General features: G+C 46.3%; 1 protein-coding gene across 1 annotated transcript; it reads left to right on the top strand.

Moving 5' to 3' along the window:
• Positions 1-4,272: 4,272 nt before the first annotated feature.
• LOC143364317 (uncharacterized) lies at positions 4,273-9,459 on the top strand. The gene is made up of 4 exons (XM_076804730.1): positions 4,273-7,655; positions 7,881-8,161; positions 8,213-9,001; positions 9,101-9,459. Exons 1-4 carry the CDS (start codon positions 4,273-4,275, stop codon positions 9,457-9,459), a joined length of 4,812 nt encoding a protein of 1,603 aa, XP_076660845.1.
• Positions 9,460-17,279: the final 7,820 nt, after the last annotated feature.

Here is a 17,279-nt window from a genome sequence, read left to right as displayed (position 1 = left end):
CCTATTATATCCTCTATCCTATCCTATCCTCTATCCTATCCTCTATCCTATCCTCTATCCTATCCTCTATCCTCTATCCTATCCTCTCCTCTTTCCTATCCTATCCTCTATCCTATCCTATACTCTATCCTTTCCTACCCTCTATCCTATCCTATCCTGTATCCTATCCTATACTCTATCCTATCCTATCGTATCCTATCCTATCCTCTATCCTATCATATCCTATCCTATCCTCTATCCTACCCTATCCTATCCTCTATCCTATCCTATCCTCTATCCTATCCTATCCTCTACCCTATCCTATCCTCTATCCTATCCTATCCTCTATCCTATCCTATACTCTATCCTATCCTATCCTCTATCCTATCCTATCCTCTATCCTATCCTATCCTCTATCGTATCCTGTCCTCTATCCTACAATATCCTCTATCCTATCCTATCCTCTATCCTAACCTATCCTCTATCCTATCCAAAACCCTATCCTATCCTCTATCCCATCCTATACTCAATCCTATCCTATCCTCTATCCTATCCTATCCTCTATCCTATCCTCTCCTCTATCCTATCCTATCCTCTATCCTATCCTATCCTCTACCCTATCCTATCCTCTATCCTATCCTATCCTCTATACTATCCTATCCTCTATCCTATCCCATCCTCCATACTATCCTAACCTCTATCCTATCCTATCCTCTATCCTATCCTATCCTCTATCCTATCCTATCCTCTATCCTATCCTATCCTCTATCCTATCCTATCCTCTATCCTATCCTATCCTCTATCCTATCCTATCCTCTACCCTACAATATCCTCTATCCTATCCTATCCTCTATCCTATCCTGTCCTCTTGCCTATCCTATCCTCTATCCTATCCTATCCTCTATCCTATCCTACCCTCTATCCTATCCTATCCTCTATCCTATCCTATACTCTATCCTATCCTATCCTCTATCCTATCCTATCCTCTATCCTATCCTATCCTCTATCGTATCCTACCCTCTATCCTATCCTATCCTCTATCCTATCCTATACTCTATCCTATCCTATCCTCTATACTATCCTAACCTCTATCCTATCCTATCCTCTATCCTATCCTATCCTCTTTCCTATCCTATCCTCTATCCTATCCTTTCCTCTATCCTATCCTATCCTCTATCCTATCCTATCCTCTATCCTACAATATCCTCTATCCTATCCTATCCTCTATCCTATCCTGTCCTCTTGCCTATCCTATCCTCTATCCTATCCTATCCTCTTTCCTATCCAATCCCCTATCCTATACTCTATCCCATCCTGTACTCAATCCTATCCTATACTGTATTATATCCTATCCTCTTTCCTATTCTCTAACATATCGTATACTCTATATTATCCTATCCTCTATCCTATCCTATCCTCTATCCTACCCTATCCTCTATCCTATCCTATCATCTATCCTATCCTATCCTCTATCCTACAATACCCTCTATCCTATCCTATCCTCTATCCTAACCTATCCTCTATCCTATCCAAAACCCTATCCTATCCGCTATCCCATCCTATACTCAATCCTATCCTATACTGTATTATATCCTATCCTCTTTCCTAACCTCTATCCTATCCTATCCTCTATCCTATCCTATCCTCTATCCTATCCTATCCTATATCCTATCCTTTCCTCTATCCTATCCTATCCTCTATCCTATCCTATCCTCTACCCTACAATATCCTCTATCCTATCCTATCCTCTATCCTATCCTGTCCTCTTGCCTATCCTATCCTCTAGCCTATCCTATCCTCTATCCTATCCTACCCTCTATCCTATCCTATCCTCTATCCTATCCTATACTCTATCCTATCCTATCCTCTATCCTATCCTATCCTCTATCCTATCCTATCCTCTATCGTATCCTACCCTCTATCCTATCCTATCACCTATCCTATCCTATACTCTATCCTATCCAATCCTCTATCCTATCCTATATCCTATTATATCCTCTATCCTACAATATCCTCTATCCTATCCTATCCTCTATCCCATCCTATACTCAATCCTATCCTATACTGTATTATATCCTATCCTCTATCCTATCCTATCCTCTATCCTATCCTCTCCTCTATCCTATCCTATCCTCTATCGTATCCTATCCTCTATCCTATCCTATATCCTATTATATCCTCTATCCTACAATATCCTCTATCCTATCCTATCCTCTATCCTATCCTATCCTATCCTCTATCCTATCCTATCCTCTATCCTATCCTATCCTCTATCCTATCCAATCCTCTATCCTATCCTATCCTCTATCCTATCCTATCCTCTATCCTATCCTATCCTCTATCCTATCCTATTCTCTATCCTATCCTATCCAAATTCTACACTACCCTCTATCCTATCCTATCCTATCCTCTATCCTATCCAATCCTCTATCCTATCCTATCCTCTATCCTATCCTCTCCTCTATCCTATCCTATCCTCTATCCTATCTTCTCCTCTATCCTATCCTATCCTCGATCCTATCCTATCCTCCATACTATCCTAACCTCTATCCTATCCTATCCTCTATCCTATCCTATCCTCTATCCTACAATATCCTCTATCCTATCCTATCCTCTATCCTATCCTATCCTCTATCCTATCCTATCCTCTATCCTATCCTACCCTCTATCCTATCCTGTCCTCTATCCTATCCTATACTCTATCCTATCCTATGCTCTATCCTATCCTATCCTCTATCCTATGCTACCCTCTATCCTATCCTATCCTCTATCCTATCCTATACTCTATCCTATCCTATCCTCTATCATATCATATCCTCTATCCTATCCTATCCTCTATCCTATCCTATCCTCTATCCTATCCTACCCTCTATCCTATCCTACCCTCTATCCTATCCTATCCTCTATCCTATCCTATCCTCTATACTATCCTAACCTCTATCCTATCCTATCCTCTATCCTATCCTATCCTCTTTCCTATCCTATCCTCTATCCTATCCTTTCCTCTATCCTATCCTATCCTCTATCCTGTCCTAGCCTCTATCCTACAATATCCTCTATCCTATCCTATCCTCTATCCTATCCTGTCCTCTTGCCTATCCTATCCTCTATCCTATCCTATCCTCTTTCCTATCCAATCCCCTATCCTATCCTCTATCCCATCCTGTACTCAATCCTATCCTATACTGTATTATATCCTATCCTCTTTCCTATTCTCTAACATATCGTATACTCTATATTATCCTATCCTCTATCCTATCCTATCCTCTATCCTACCCTATCCTCTATCCTATCCTAAACTCTATCCTATCCTATCCTCTATCCTACAATACCCTCTATCCTATCCTATCCTCTATCCTAACCTATCCTCTATCCTATCCAAAACCCTATCCTATCCGCTATCCCATCCTATACTCAATCCTATCCTATACTGTATTATATCCTATCCTCTTTCCTAACCTCTATCCTATCCTATCCTCTATCCTATCCTATCCTATCCTCTATCCTATCCTATCCTCTATCCTATCTGTTCGAGCAATCAGCTGGTCGGTACGCACGCACACACGGCAAATTAGCGACTGCCGAACTTTGTTTGTATTGAGGACTCGGCCGTCGTCGCGGTTCGTCTCTCTCTCTCCCCGCACACTTCGGGCGGACCGAGTAGTTCGGGGTGCGCGGCGAGGGGAGAGAGCCCCGTCAATATACACGGCAATCCGTCGAGCCCTCGCTCTCTTTTCCGAGAACCGCAGTGATAACACGAATAAATCGATTAGCTCTCCCACAAATTCCGACTTTATTTCTCAAACATTTCGCGATCGTAAGTTAAAGGTTCCAACGTTACGGAACCCAACGAAGATCCAAAACATTTGGTGCCGAAACCCGGGACTAGTGTGTGCCGATTTCTCTATTCCACTCGATCCACCGCAGAATTACGAAGAATTCTGTGCATCACCGCGAGTTCTGTTGTGCGCTTCCGTTGTCTCCTCGAGTGATCCGCGAGTGCATCGAGCATCTTCCGAGGCTCCGTCGCAGACAATCAGGAAGCACCTGAAAGGAAAGGAGCAAGTGGGAATTCTTCGAACAGAATTCGTGAGACCGTTCTCGAAAAACGGTACTTAGACCGCGTGGCGAACCGTTACGGATTCGAAAATTCCGTGACCTTCCACCGGGACACCAACCGCTCTCGAACCGACCGAGGCAAGGTGTTTACCGCGATACGCGTAAAGTCCTTTGTCTTTCGCGTCTCGATCAGTTTGTTTTCACGTTTCGTTTTGAATTTTAACTGCCGAAACAATGCCGCAAACGTTCAGCGATGTAGTGGTCGCTCAGGAGGAGATCGCTGGCCGCATCAAGAACTGCATCATCAATACCGACAAATTGGGGGCAGCGAAACTCTCCGCGGTCGTATTGCAGAAAAGAATCGAGTTGCTGGAGAGTTACTGGCGCAACTTCACCGCAAATCATAACGCTATGAGACCGATGCCAGATTACGCCGCCAGTAACTACAGGAAGAGAGGCCTATACGACGAAGTCGAGGAAGCCTACATCCAGAACTCCTCTGAATTGGTGGAGAGGCTAGAAAATCTGAAGCCCGTCGCCTCAGCAATTCCGGCTGAAGCCGAGTCTCACGAGTGCAACGCCGGACCCAGATTGCCGACTCTGACCATCGAGAAATTTTCGGGCGATCTCCTACGGTGGGAGGAGTTTCGCGATTCGTTTCGCGCTACGATCCACAATTCGAAACGATTGCAGGACGTCCAACGCCTACAATATTTGAAGGCGAGCCTCACCGGTGCGGCTGCGAAGGTTATCGCGCGTACATCCCTGACGGATGCGAACTATTCGACGGCGTGGGCGGCACTCGAACGTCGTTATGGAGGCATCCGTGTTCTGACCACCGCTCACCTCGGAAGACTTTTGGACTGCCCGGCAGTGAAACGAGCTTCGACGGAGGAATTGACCAGAGTCCTCGACGAGTTCTGCCAAGCTCGAGATGCTCTGGCCGCGCTTAAAAAACCAGTCGACACATGGGACGACTGGTTCGTGACACTCCTCGTCAGGAAGCTGGACTCGACGACGCGCCTGGACTGGGAGAAGATGTTCCCGGACCCGACGATCATGCCGTCCTTCGTGGAGATTCGAGATTTCCTCGAATCACGCATCCATGCCTTGGCCTCGACCCAAGAGCCGATGTGTTCGTCAACACCGACCAAGCGAGAGGAGACACGAAAACCCGAACAAAGGACGGCCATGACCGTGCAAATGACCAAAGGGCCATCCGCGAAGGCCAGCAACGTTCGGAAGTGCCCGCTGTGTTCGGACAATCACCAGCTAGGGCACTGCGGTCAGTTCAAAACCTTTAGCGCGTCGGAACGCAAGGAATTTGTGTACCGAAATAAACTGTGCGTTTCGTGTTTCTCGGGAACCCACTTGCTCGCGGCGTGCACGTCTTCCTACCGGTGTATGGTGTGCGGCGGTCATCACCACACCTCGCTTCACGAGGCGTTCCGGAAGAGCGAAGCTCCCGCGCAGCCAAGCACAAGTTCGGTGAACACGTTCAGGTCGAATCGCGTCGTTTTACTGGCCACCGCGCGCGTCCAGTTGAAGTCCCCGAACGGTCGCAGTGTCTCCGCTCGCGCGTTACTCGACCCCGGGTCCGAAATGTCATTCGTGACGGACGATGTCGTGCAAGCGTTACGTCTTCCGCGCCGGAACGTGGAGGTTCATTTGACCGGATACCAGGAGATAAACGTGGGCACGGTACGTCACGAAGTGTCCGTGTTACTCGCGTCTAGTCGCGACTCCAAGTTCCGACTCGCGTTAAACGCGCTGGTGACGCGAAAAATTACCGCTCCGACTCCAGCGGTAGAAATTAACGACGAGAAGTGGACTCACCTCCACGGACTTCCGTTGGCCGACGAGGACTTCCGCTCTCCGAACAGGGTGGAATTACTTCTCGGGGCAGATGCGTGTGGTCACCTCCTCCTCGAGAATCGAATCGGACCAATGGGCACTCCTCCAATTGTTCGAACGCCCTTCGGCTGGGCGCCGATGGGCACAACCTCATCCACAACGGACCACAGCGCTGGACCTCGGGTGCGATCCTTGCTGGTTCAGCCTGCACGAGACCTCCGAGACGATTGGCAGAGGTTCTGGGAGCTGGAAGAAGTACCAACTAGTGCAATAAGCACGCCTCAGGACGAAGCATGCGAAAAGTACTTCAAGGATACGCACCGCAGAGATCAGGTTGGACGCTACGTTGTGCGCTTACCGTTCGTTGCCACCCCAGGCACCGATGTCGGAGTTCCGCGATCGGCTGCAGTGCGCTTGCTCTTATCGTCCGAAAGGAGACGAGAAAGGGACGAGACGCTCCGACAGAAATACTCCGAATTTCTGGAGGAGTACGAACGGCTCGGGCACATGGAGTTCGTCTCGCGGCACTCGACTGGCGGGGGGGAGAATTACCTTCCGCATCACGCCGTGTGGCGGGAAAAACCTTCCGGAAACAAAATAAGAGTAGTTTTTAATGGTTCCTACGTTTCAGGCAGAGGCAGTGCCATTAACGATTACCTGGCCGCCGGACCGAAGCTCCAAACTGACCTCTGGGCCGTAATAACGAGGTGGCGATTCCATCGGCATGCCTTTTCGACGGACATTGTAAAAATGTTTCGCCAGATCAAGGTGCACCCAGAGGACAGAGACTGGCAGAGGATCGTCTGGAGGAACGATCCAAGCGAGGAAGTACGGGACTTCCGTTTGACGACGGTGACCTACGGCACGACGTCGGCTCCGTACCTCGCCTCGAGAGTACTGCATCAACTTGCCGACGACGAGAAGGCTCGATTTCCGCGGGGTGCAGCGATTCTCCGAGCGAATTCGTATGTCGATGACATTCTGGCCGGAGGAGATGACATCGACGACACCGAGGAGGCTCGACGTCAACTCACGGACATCCTGACGGCGGGCGGATTCCCGCTGGATAAGTGGGCGACCAATTATTTGTCGTCGAGCTCCGGTCTCATTCAATTGTTGCAGGGTCACCAAGAGGCAGGAGCGCTGGGACTCAAATGGAGCACGGTGAACGACACTCTGTCTCTTGCGGCTCCGAAGCTCAGGACTGCCACATCAGGTCAACCATGGACCAAACGATCGGTTTTGTCTGAGACGGCCAGGCTTTTCGATCCACTGGGGTGGCTGTCTCCGATCAGCATTGCTGCGAAGATCCTGCTGCAGGACCTCTGGTTGTCCGGATTGTTGTGGGACGAGCCGCTGTCCGAGCTGTTTTCCGAGCGATGGAAGCAACTTCGATTCGAGATGGAGAGGACCGATCGAATCACAGTTCCGAGATGGATTGGCTATCGTGCGGCGACCAGCGACAATATAGAGCTGCACGGATTCAGCGACGCGTCAGAAAGGGCATACTCCGCAGCCGTCTTCATAAGGGTGCCAGTTACCGGTGCAAGGGCCGAGACGCACTTACTGATGGCGAAGACCAAGGTCGCTCCAACCAAACCACAGAGCATTCCTAGGCTGGAGCTGTGCGGTGCTCTACTGCTGGCCCGATTGCTGAGAGCAGTAGGAGATTCGATGCGGCCTCACAGCGTGACTATGCATGCGTGGACCGATGCATCGGTCGTCCTAGCCTGGGTGAGGTCTCATGCTTCCAGGTGGAAACCGTTCGTGGCGCATAGGGTGGCCGAGATCCAGCGCCTGCTACCGGACGTTGAGTGGCGACACGCGAGGACAGACGAAAATCCTGCGGACCTTGCCACGCGTGGGATTTCAGCGCAGGTACTGGTCGACGATGACCTCTGGTGGAGCGGTCCCTCGTGGTTGTCAGGGCCTCAGGAGGATTGGCCTGGCGCATGTGACGTCGACGAGAGCGAGGCTCCGGAGCGCAGAGTGACGGTGACGACGACGATGGCAAGGAAGACGAAGTCCGGCGACCATCCCAGTCTGCGAGCCGTCTTCGAATCGCCCTGGGACCCTCTCCGATTCTCGTCAGCGTTGAGGCTGGTCCGAGTGACCGCGTATATGCGACGATTCGCAAACAACGCTCGATCCATCGGTACACCGCAGCACGGGTTCCTGACAGCCACTGAGATCGACGAGGCGTGGGTGAGCGTCCACCGAATGAGCCAAGCTGACGACTTTGGCGACGAACTCGCGGAAATGGAGAAGGGTAAGATAATCAAATCGACCTCGACCCTTGTTTCTCTTCGGCCGATTATAGATCGTCAAGGTGTCTTACGAGTGGGAGGACGACTGGACCACGCAGCAGTTTCATTCGACCAGAGACATCCTGTGATAGTCGACCGACAGTCTCCGTTGGCACCATTGCTGATCCGGTCAGCTCACCTTCGGACGCTCCATGGGGGAGTGAACTTGACGCGGGCGACGCTCAGGCTCCGCCACTGGATTCCGCGAGACAAGACGCTGGTGAAACGGGTCGTAAAAGGCTGCGTTACCTGCACTCGGCTCCAAGGGCGCACCAGCAACCAGCAAATGGGAATGCTGCCTGCCCAGCGAGTGCAACCAGCAAGGGCATTCTCGGTCAGCGGAGTCGATTATGCTGGTCCGATTCCGATGCTCATGACGAGAGCAAGGGGACAGCGGACCACCAAGGGATACGTCGTTGTTTTCGTGTGCCTGTGCACGAAGGCGGTCCACTTAGATGTCGTGTCCGATTTGTCCTCTGCCTCCTTCATCGCAGCTTTCAAACGCTTCGTAGCTAGACGCGGAAGATGTCACCAGATGCTGAGTGACAACGCTACGACGTTCAGAGGTGCCGATCAGCTTCTGAAGCGCATGTTCAACGCTGCATCGACCTTTTACAAGGAAACGGCGGAATTGCTGGCCGCCGACGGAACGGAATGGAGGTTCATACCGCCGTATTCTCCTCATTTCGGCGGTCTGTGGGAAGCGGCCGTGAAATCCGCGAAGAGGCATCTACGACGCACAATAGGGGAACAACAGCTCACCTTCGAGGAGCTTTCCACCTTGCTGTGTCAAGTGGAAGCTTGTATGAACTCTCGACCCCTCTCCGCCTTGTCCGACGATCCAAATGATCCTCCCTTCCTCACGCCAAACCATCTGGTTAACGCTTGCTCTTTGTGCGCAGTTCCAGAACCGGGTGACGAAATCACGTACGACGCAGGCCGACGGAGATGGAACCTTGTATCCAGACTTCTGGAAGGTTTCTGGCAGCGGTGGCGTACCGAATACCTGAGCCAGCTGCAGACTCTTCCGAAATGGCAAAGGGCACGGGAGAATCTTGCCGTCGGAGCGGTCGTGCTCCTGAAGGACGATCTCGCGCCGCCTACGAAATGGCCTCTCGGACGAGTCGTCGAGGTGCATCGGGGATCCGACGGACGAGTGCGTGTGGCTGTCGTGAAGACCGCTACCCGTACTACCACCAGAGCCATCCAGCGCCTTGTACCGCTCATTTCCTCCGAGCATTCCACCGGCGAGGAAACGTGACTCCCTTCACGGCGGGCGGTGTTTAGACGCACATTGTACATATTGTAAATGATTGTAAATATCTGTAGCTCACTTCGTTCACTCTGTTCACTCTGTTCACTTCTCTGTATAACATCCGAAAACCATTGTACTATTTCGTTGCCGACCCGACAACGAGGCGGGCGGTATGTTCGAGCAATCAGCTGGTCGGTACGCACGCACACACGGCAAATTAGCGACTGCCGAACTTTGTTTGTATTGAGGACTCGGCCGTCGTCGCGGTTCGTCTCTCTCTCTCCCCGCACACTTCGGGCGGACCGAGTAGTTCGGGGTGCGCGGCGAGGGGAGAGAGCCCCGTCAATATACACGGCAATCCGTCGAGCCCTCGCTCTCTTTTCCGAGAACCGCAGTGATAACACGAATAAATCGATTAGCTCTCCCACAAATTCCGACTTTATTTCTCAAACATTTCGCGATCGTAAGTTAAAGGTTCCAACGTTACGGAACCCAACGAAGATCCAAAACACTATCCTTTCCTCTATCCTATCCTATCCTCTATCCTATCCTATCCTCTACCCTACAATATCCTCTATCCTATCCTATCCTCTATCCTATCCTGTCATCTTGCCTATCCTATCCTCTATCCTATCCTATCCTCTATCCTATCCTGCCCTCTATCCTATCCTATCCTCTATCCTATCCTATACTCTATCCTATCCTATCCTCTATCCTATCCTATCCTCTATCCTATCCTATCCTCTATCGTATCCTACCCTCTATCCTATCCTATCCTCTATCCTATCCTATACTCTATCCTATCCTGTCATCTATCCTACAATATCCTCTATCCTATCCTATCCTCTATCCTAACCTATCCTCTATCCTATCCAAAACCCTATCCTATCCTCTATCCCATCCTATACTCAATCCTATCCTATACTGTATTATATCCTATCCTCTTTCCTATCCTCTATCATATCGTATCCCTTATCCTATCCTAGCCTCTAACCTATAATATCCTCTATCCTATCCTATTCTCTATCCTATCCTATCCTCTATTCTAACCTATCCTGTATCCTATCCAAATTCTACACTACCCTCTATCCTATCCTATCCAATCCTCTATCCTATCCTATCCTCTATCCTATCCTCTCCTCTATCCTATCCTATCCTCGATCCTATCCTATCCTCCATACTATCCTAACCTCTATCCTATCCTATCCTCTATCCTATCCTATCCTCTATCCTACAATATCCTCTATCCTATCCTATCCTCTATCCTATCCTATCCTCTATCCTATCCTATCCTCTATCCTATCCTATCCTCTATCCTATCCTATCCTCTATCCTATCCTATCCTCTATCCTATCCTATCCTCTATCCTATCCTATCCTCTATCCTATCCTATCCTCTATCCTATCCTATCCTCTATCCCATCCTATCCTCTACCCTATCCTATCCTCTATCCTATCCTATCCTCTATCCTATCCTATCCTCTATCCTATCCTATGTTCTATCCTATTCTATCCTCTATCCTATCCTATCATCTATCCTATCCTATCCTCTATCCTATCCTATCCTCTATCCTATCCTGTCATCTATCCTACAATATCCTCTATCCTATCCTATCCTCTATCCTAACCTATCCTCTATCCTATCCTATCCTCTATCCTATCCTTTCCTCTATCCTATCCTATCCTCTATCCTATCCTATCCTCTACCCTACAATATCCTCTATCCTATCCTATCCTCTATCCTATCCTGTCCTCTTGCCTATCCTAACCTCTATCCTATCCTATCCTCTATCCTATCCTGCCCTCTATCCTATCCTATCCTCTATCCTATCCTATACTCTATCCTATCCTATCCTCTATCCTATCCTATCCTCTATCCTATCCTATCCTCTATCGTATCCTACCCTCTATCCTATCCTATCCTCTATCCTATCCTATACTCTATCCTATCCTGTCATCTATCCTACAATATCCTCTATCCTATCCTATCCTCTATCCTAACCTATCCTCTATCCTATCCAAAACCCTATCCTATCCTCTATCCCATCCTATACTCAATCCTATCCTATACTGTATTATATCCTATCCTCTTTCCTATCCTCTATCATATCGTATCCCTTATCCTATCCTAGCCTCTAACCTATAATATCCTCTATCCTATCCTATTCTCTATCCTATCCTATCCTCTATTCTATCCTATCCTGTATCCTATCCAAATTCTACACTACCCTCTATCCTATCCTATCCTATCCTCTATCCTATCCAATCCTCAATCCTATCCTATCCTCTATCCTATCCTCTCCTCTATCCTATCCTATCCTCGATCCTATCCTATCCTCCATACTATCCTAACCTCTATCCTATCCTATCCTCTATCCTATCCTATCCTCTATCCTACAATATCCTCTATCCTATCCTATCCTCTATCCTATCCTATCCTCTATCCTATCCTATCCTCTATCCTATCCTATCCTCTATCCTATCCTATCCTCTATCCTATCCTATCCTCTATCCTATCCTATCCTCTATCCTATCCTATCCTCTATCCTATCCTATCCTCTATCCTATCCTATCCTCTATCCTATCCTATCCTCTATCCTATCCTATCCTCTATCCTATCCTATCCTCTATCCTATCCTATCCTCTATCCTATCCTATCCTCTATCCTATCCTATCCTCTATCCTATCCTATCCTCTATCCTATCCTTTCCTCTATCCTATCCTATCCTCTATCCTATCCTATCCTCTACCCTACAATATCCTCTATCCTATCCTATCCTCTATCCTATCCTGTCCTCTTGCCTATCCTAACCTCTATCCTATCCTATCCTCTATCCTATCCTGCCCTCTATCCTATCCTATCCTCTATCCTATCCTATACTCTATCCTATCCTATCCTCTATCCTATCCTATCCTCTATCCTATCCTATCCTCTATCGTATCCTACCCTCTATCCTATCCTATCCTCTATCCTATCCTATACTCTATCCTATCCTGTCATCTATCCTACAATATCCTCTATCCTATCCTATCCTCTATCCTAACCTATCCTCTATCCTATCCAAAACCCTATCCTATCCTCTATCCCATCCTATACTCAATCCTATCCTATACTGTATTATATCCTATCCTCTTTCCTATCCTCTATCATATCGTATCCCTTATCCTATCCTAGCCTCTAACCTATAATATCCTCTATCCTATCCTATTCTCTATCCTATCCTATCCTCTATTCTATCCTATCCTGTATCCTATCCAAATTCTACACTACCCTCTATCCTATCCTATCCTATCCTCTATCCTATCCAATCCTCAATCCTATCCTATCCTCTATCCTATCCTCTCCTCTATCCTATCCTATCCTCGATCCTATCCTATCCTCCATAGTATCCTAACCTCTATCCTATCCTATCCTCTATCCTATCCTATCCTCTATCCTACAATATCCTCTATCCTATCCTATCCTCTATCCTATCCTATCCTCTATCCTATCCTATCCTCTATCCTATCCTATCCTCTATCCTATCCTATCCTCTATCCTATCCTATCCTCTATCCTATCCTATCCTCTATCCTATCCTATCCTCTATCCTATCCTATCCTCTATCCTATCCTATCCTCTATCCTATCCTATCCTCTATCCTATCCTATCCTCTATCCTATCCTATCCTCTATCCTATCCTGCCCTCTATCCTATCCTATCCTCTATCCTATCCTATACTCTATCCTATCCTATCCTCTATCCTATCCTATCCTCTATCCTATCCTATCCTCTATCGTATCCTACCCTCTATCCTATCCTATCCTCTATCCTATCCTATACTCTATCCTATCCTGTCATCTATCCTACAATATCCTCTATCCTATCCTATCCTCTATCCTAACCTATCCTCTATCCTATCCAAAACCCTATCCTATCCTCTATCCCATCCTATACTCAATCCTATCCTATACTGTATTATATCCTATCCTCTTTCCTATCCTCTATCATATCGTATCCCTTATCCTATCCTAGCCTCTAACCTATAATATCCTCTATCCTATCCTATTCTCTATCCTATCCTATCCTCTATTCTATCCTATCCTGTATCCTATCCAAATTCTACACTACCCTCTATCCTATCCTATCCTATCCTCTATCCTATCCAATCCTCAATCCTATCCTATCCTCTATCCTATCCTCTCCTCTATCCTATCCTATCCTCGATCCTATCCTATCCTCCATACTATCCTAACCTCTATCCTATCCTATCCTCTATCCTATCCTATCCTCTATCCTACAATATCCTCTATCCTATCCTATCCTCTATCCTATCCTATCCTCTATCCTATCCTATCCTCTATCCTATCCTATCCCCTATCCTATCCTATCCTCTATCCTATCCTATCCTCTATCCTATCCTATCCTCTATCCTAACCTATCCTCGATCCTATCCTATCCTCCATACTATCCTAACCTCTATCCTATCCTATCCTCTATCCTATCCTATCCTCTATCCTACAATATCCTCTATCCTATCCTATCCTCTATCCTATCCTATCCTCTATCCTATCCTATCCTCTATCCTATCCTATCCTCTATCCTATCCTATCCTCTATCCTATCCTATCCTCTATCCTATCCTATTCTCTATCCTATCCTATCCTCTATTCTATCCTATCCTGTATCCTATCCAAATTCTACACTACCCTCTATCCTATGCTATCCTATCCTCTATCCTATCCAATCCTCTATCCTATCCTATCCTCTATCCTATCCTCTCCTCTAACCTATCCTATCCTCGATCCTATCCTATCCTCCATACTATCCTAACCTCTATCCTATCCTATCCTCTATCCTATCCTATCCTGTATCCTACAATATCCTCTATCCTATCCTATCCTCTATCCTATCCTATCCTCTATCCTATCCTATCCTCTATCCTATCCTATCCTCTATCCTAACCTATCCTCTATCCTATCCAAAACCCTATCCTATCCTCTATCCCATCCTATACTCAATCCTATCCTATACTGTATTATATCCTATCCTCTTTCCTATCCTCTATCATATCGTATCCCTTATCCTATCCTAGCCTCTAACCTATAATATCCTCTATCCTATCCTATTCTCTATCCTATCCTATCCTCTATTCTATCCTATCCTGTATCCTATCCAAATTCTACACTACCCTCTATCCTATCCTATCCTATCCTCTATCCTATCCAATCCTCAATCCTATCCAATCCTCTATCCTATCCTCTCCTCTATCCTATCCTATCCTCGATCCTATCCTATCCTCCATACTATCCTAACCTCTATCCTATCCTATCCTCTATCCTATCCTATCCTCTATCCTACAATATCCTCTATCCTATCCTATCCTCTATCCTATCCTATCCTCTATCCTATCCTATCCTCTATCCTATCCTATCCCCTATCCTATCCTATCCTCTATCCTATCCTATCCTCTATCCTATCCTATCCTCTATCCTAACCTATCCTCGATCCTATCCTATCCTCCATACTATCCTAACCTCTATCCTATCCTATCCTCTATCCTATCCTATCCTCTATCCTACAATATCCTCTATCCTATCCTATCCTCTATCCTATCCTATCCTCTATCCTATCCTATCCTCTATCCTATCCTATCCTCTATCCTATCCTATCCTCTATCCTATCCTATCCTCTATCCTATCCTATTCTCTATCCTATCCTATCCTCTATTCTATCCTATCCTGTATCCTATCCAAATTCTACACTACCCTCTATCCTATGCTATCCTATCCTCTATCCTATCCAATCCTCTATCCTATCCTATCCTCTATCCTATCCTCTCCTCTATCCTATCCTATCCTCGATCCTATCCTATCCTCCATACTATCCTAACCTCTATCCTATCCTATCCTCTATCCTATCCTATCCTCTATCCTACAATATCCTCTATCCTATCCTATCCTCTATCCTATCCTATCCTCTATCCTATCCTATCCTCTATCCTATCCTATCCTCTAACCTATCCTATTCTCTATCCTATCCTATCCTCTATCCTATCCTATCCTCTATCCTATCGAATACCCTATCCTATCCTCTATCCCATCCTATACTCAATCCTATCCTATACTGTATTATATCCTATCCTCTTTCCTATCCTCTATCGTATCATATCCCCTATCCTATCCTATCCTCTACCCTATAATATCCTCTATCCTATCCTATTCTCTATCCTATCCTATACTCTATCCTATCCTATCCTCTATTCTATCCTATCCTCTATCCTATCCTATCCTCTATCCTATCCTCTCCTCTATCCTATCCTATCCTATCCTCTATCCTATCCTATCCTCTATCCTATCCTATCCTCTATCCTATCCTATCCTCTATCCTATCCTACCCTCTATCCTATCCTATCCTCTATCCTATCCTATCCTCTATCCTATCCTATCCTCTATACTATCCTAACCTCTATCCTATCCTATCCTCTATCCTATCCTATCCTCTATCCTATCCTATCCTCTATCCTATCCTTTCCTCTATCCTATCCTATCCTCTATCCTATCCTATCCTCTATCCTACAATATCTTCTATCCTATCCTATCCTCTATCCTATCCTGTCCTCTTGCCTATCCTATCCTCTATCCTATCCTATCCTCTTTCCTATCCAATCCCCTATCCTATCCTCTATCCCATCCTATACTCAATCCTATCCTACACTGTATTATATCCTATCCTCTTTCCTATTCTCTAACATATCGTATACTCTATATTATCCTATCCTCTATCCTATCCTATCCTCTATCCTACCCTATCCTCTATCCTATCCTATCCTCTATCCTATCCTATCCTCTATCCTATCCTATCCTCTATCCTATCCTGCCCTCTATCCTATCCTATCCTCTATCCTATCCTATACTCTATCCTATCCTATCCTCTATCCTATCCTATCCTCTATCCTATCCTATCCTCTATCGTATCCTACCCTCTATCCTATCCTATCCTCTATCCTAACCTATCCTCTATCCTATCCAAAACCCTATCCTATCCTCTATCCCATCCTATACTCAATCCTATCCTATACTATATTATATACTATCCTCTTTCCTATCCTCTATCATATCGTATCCCTTATCCTATCCTAGCCTCTAACCTATAATATCCTCTATCCTATCCTATTCTTTATCCTATCCTATCCTATCCTCTATTCTATCCTATCCTGTATCCTATCCAAATTCTACCCTAACCTCTATCCTATCCTATCCTATCCTCTATCCTATCCAATCCTCTATCCTATCCTATCCTCTATCCTATCCTCTCCTCTATCCTATCCTATCCTCTATCCTATCCTATCCTCTATCCTATCCTATCCTCTATCCTATCCCATCCTCCATACTATCCTAACCTCTATCCTATCCTATCCTCTATCCTATCCTATCCTCTATCCTATCCTATCCTCTATCCTATCCTATACTCTATCCTATCCTATCCTCTATACTATCCTATCCTCTATCCTATCCTATCCTCTATCGTATCCTACCCTCTATCCTATCCTATCCTCTATCCTATCCTATACTCTATCCTATCCTGTCCTCTATCCTACAATATCCTCTATCCTATCCTATCCTCTATCCTAACCTATCCTCTATCCTATCCAAAACCCTATCCTATCCTCTATCCCATCCTATACTCAATCCTATCCTATACTGTATTATATCCTATCCTCTTTCCTATCCTCTATCATATCGTATCCCTTATCCTATCCTAGCCTCTAACCTATAATATCCTCTATCCTATCCTATTCTCTATCCTATCCTATCCAAATTCTACACTACCCTCTATCCTATCCTAT

Source organism: Halictus rubicundus, unplaced genomic scaffold, assembly GCF_050948215.1.
Source record: "Halictus rubicundus isolate RS-2024b unplaced genomic scaffold, iyHalRubi1_principal scaffold0453, whole genome shotgun sequence".
NCBI classification, from domain to species: domain Eukaryota; kingdom Metazoa; phylum Arthropoda; class Insecta; order Hymenoptera; family Halictidae; genus Halictus; species Halictus rubicundus.
This window is presented reverse-complemented; position numbering and strand designations above follow the sequence as displayed.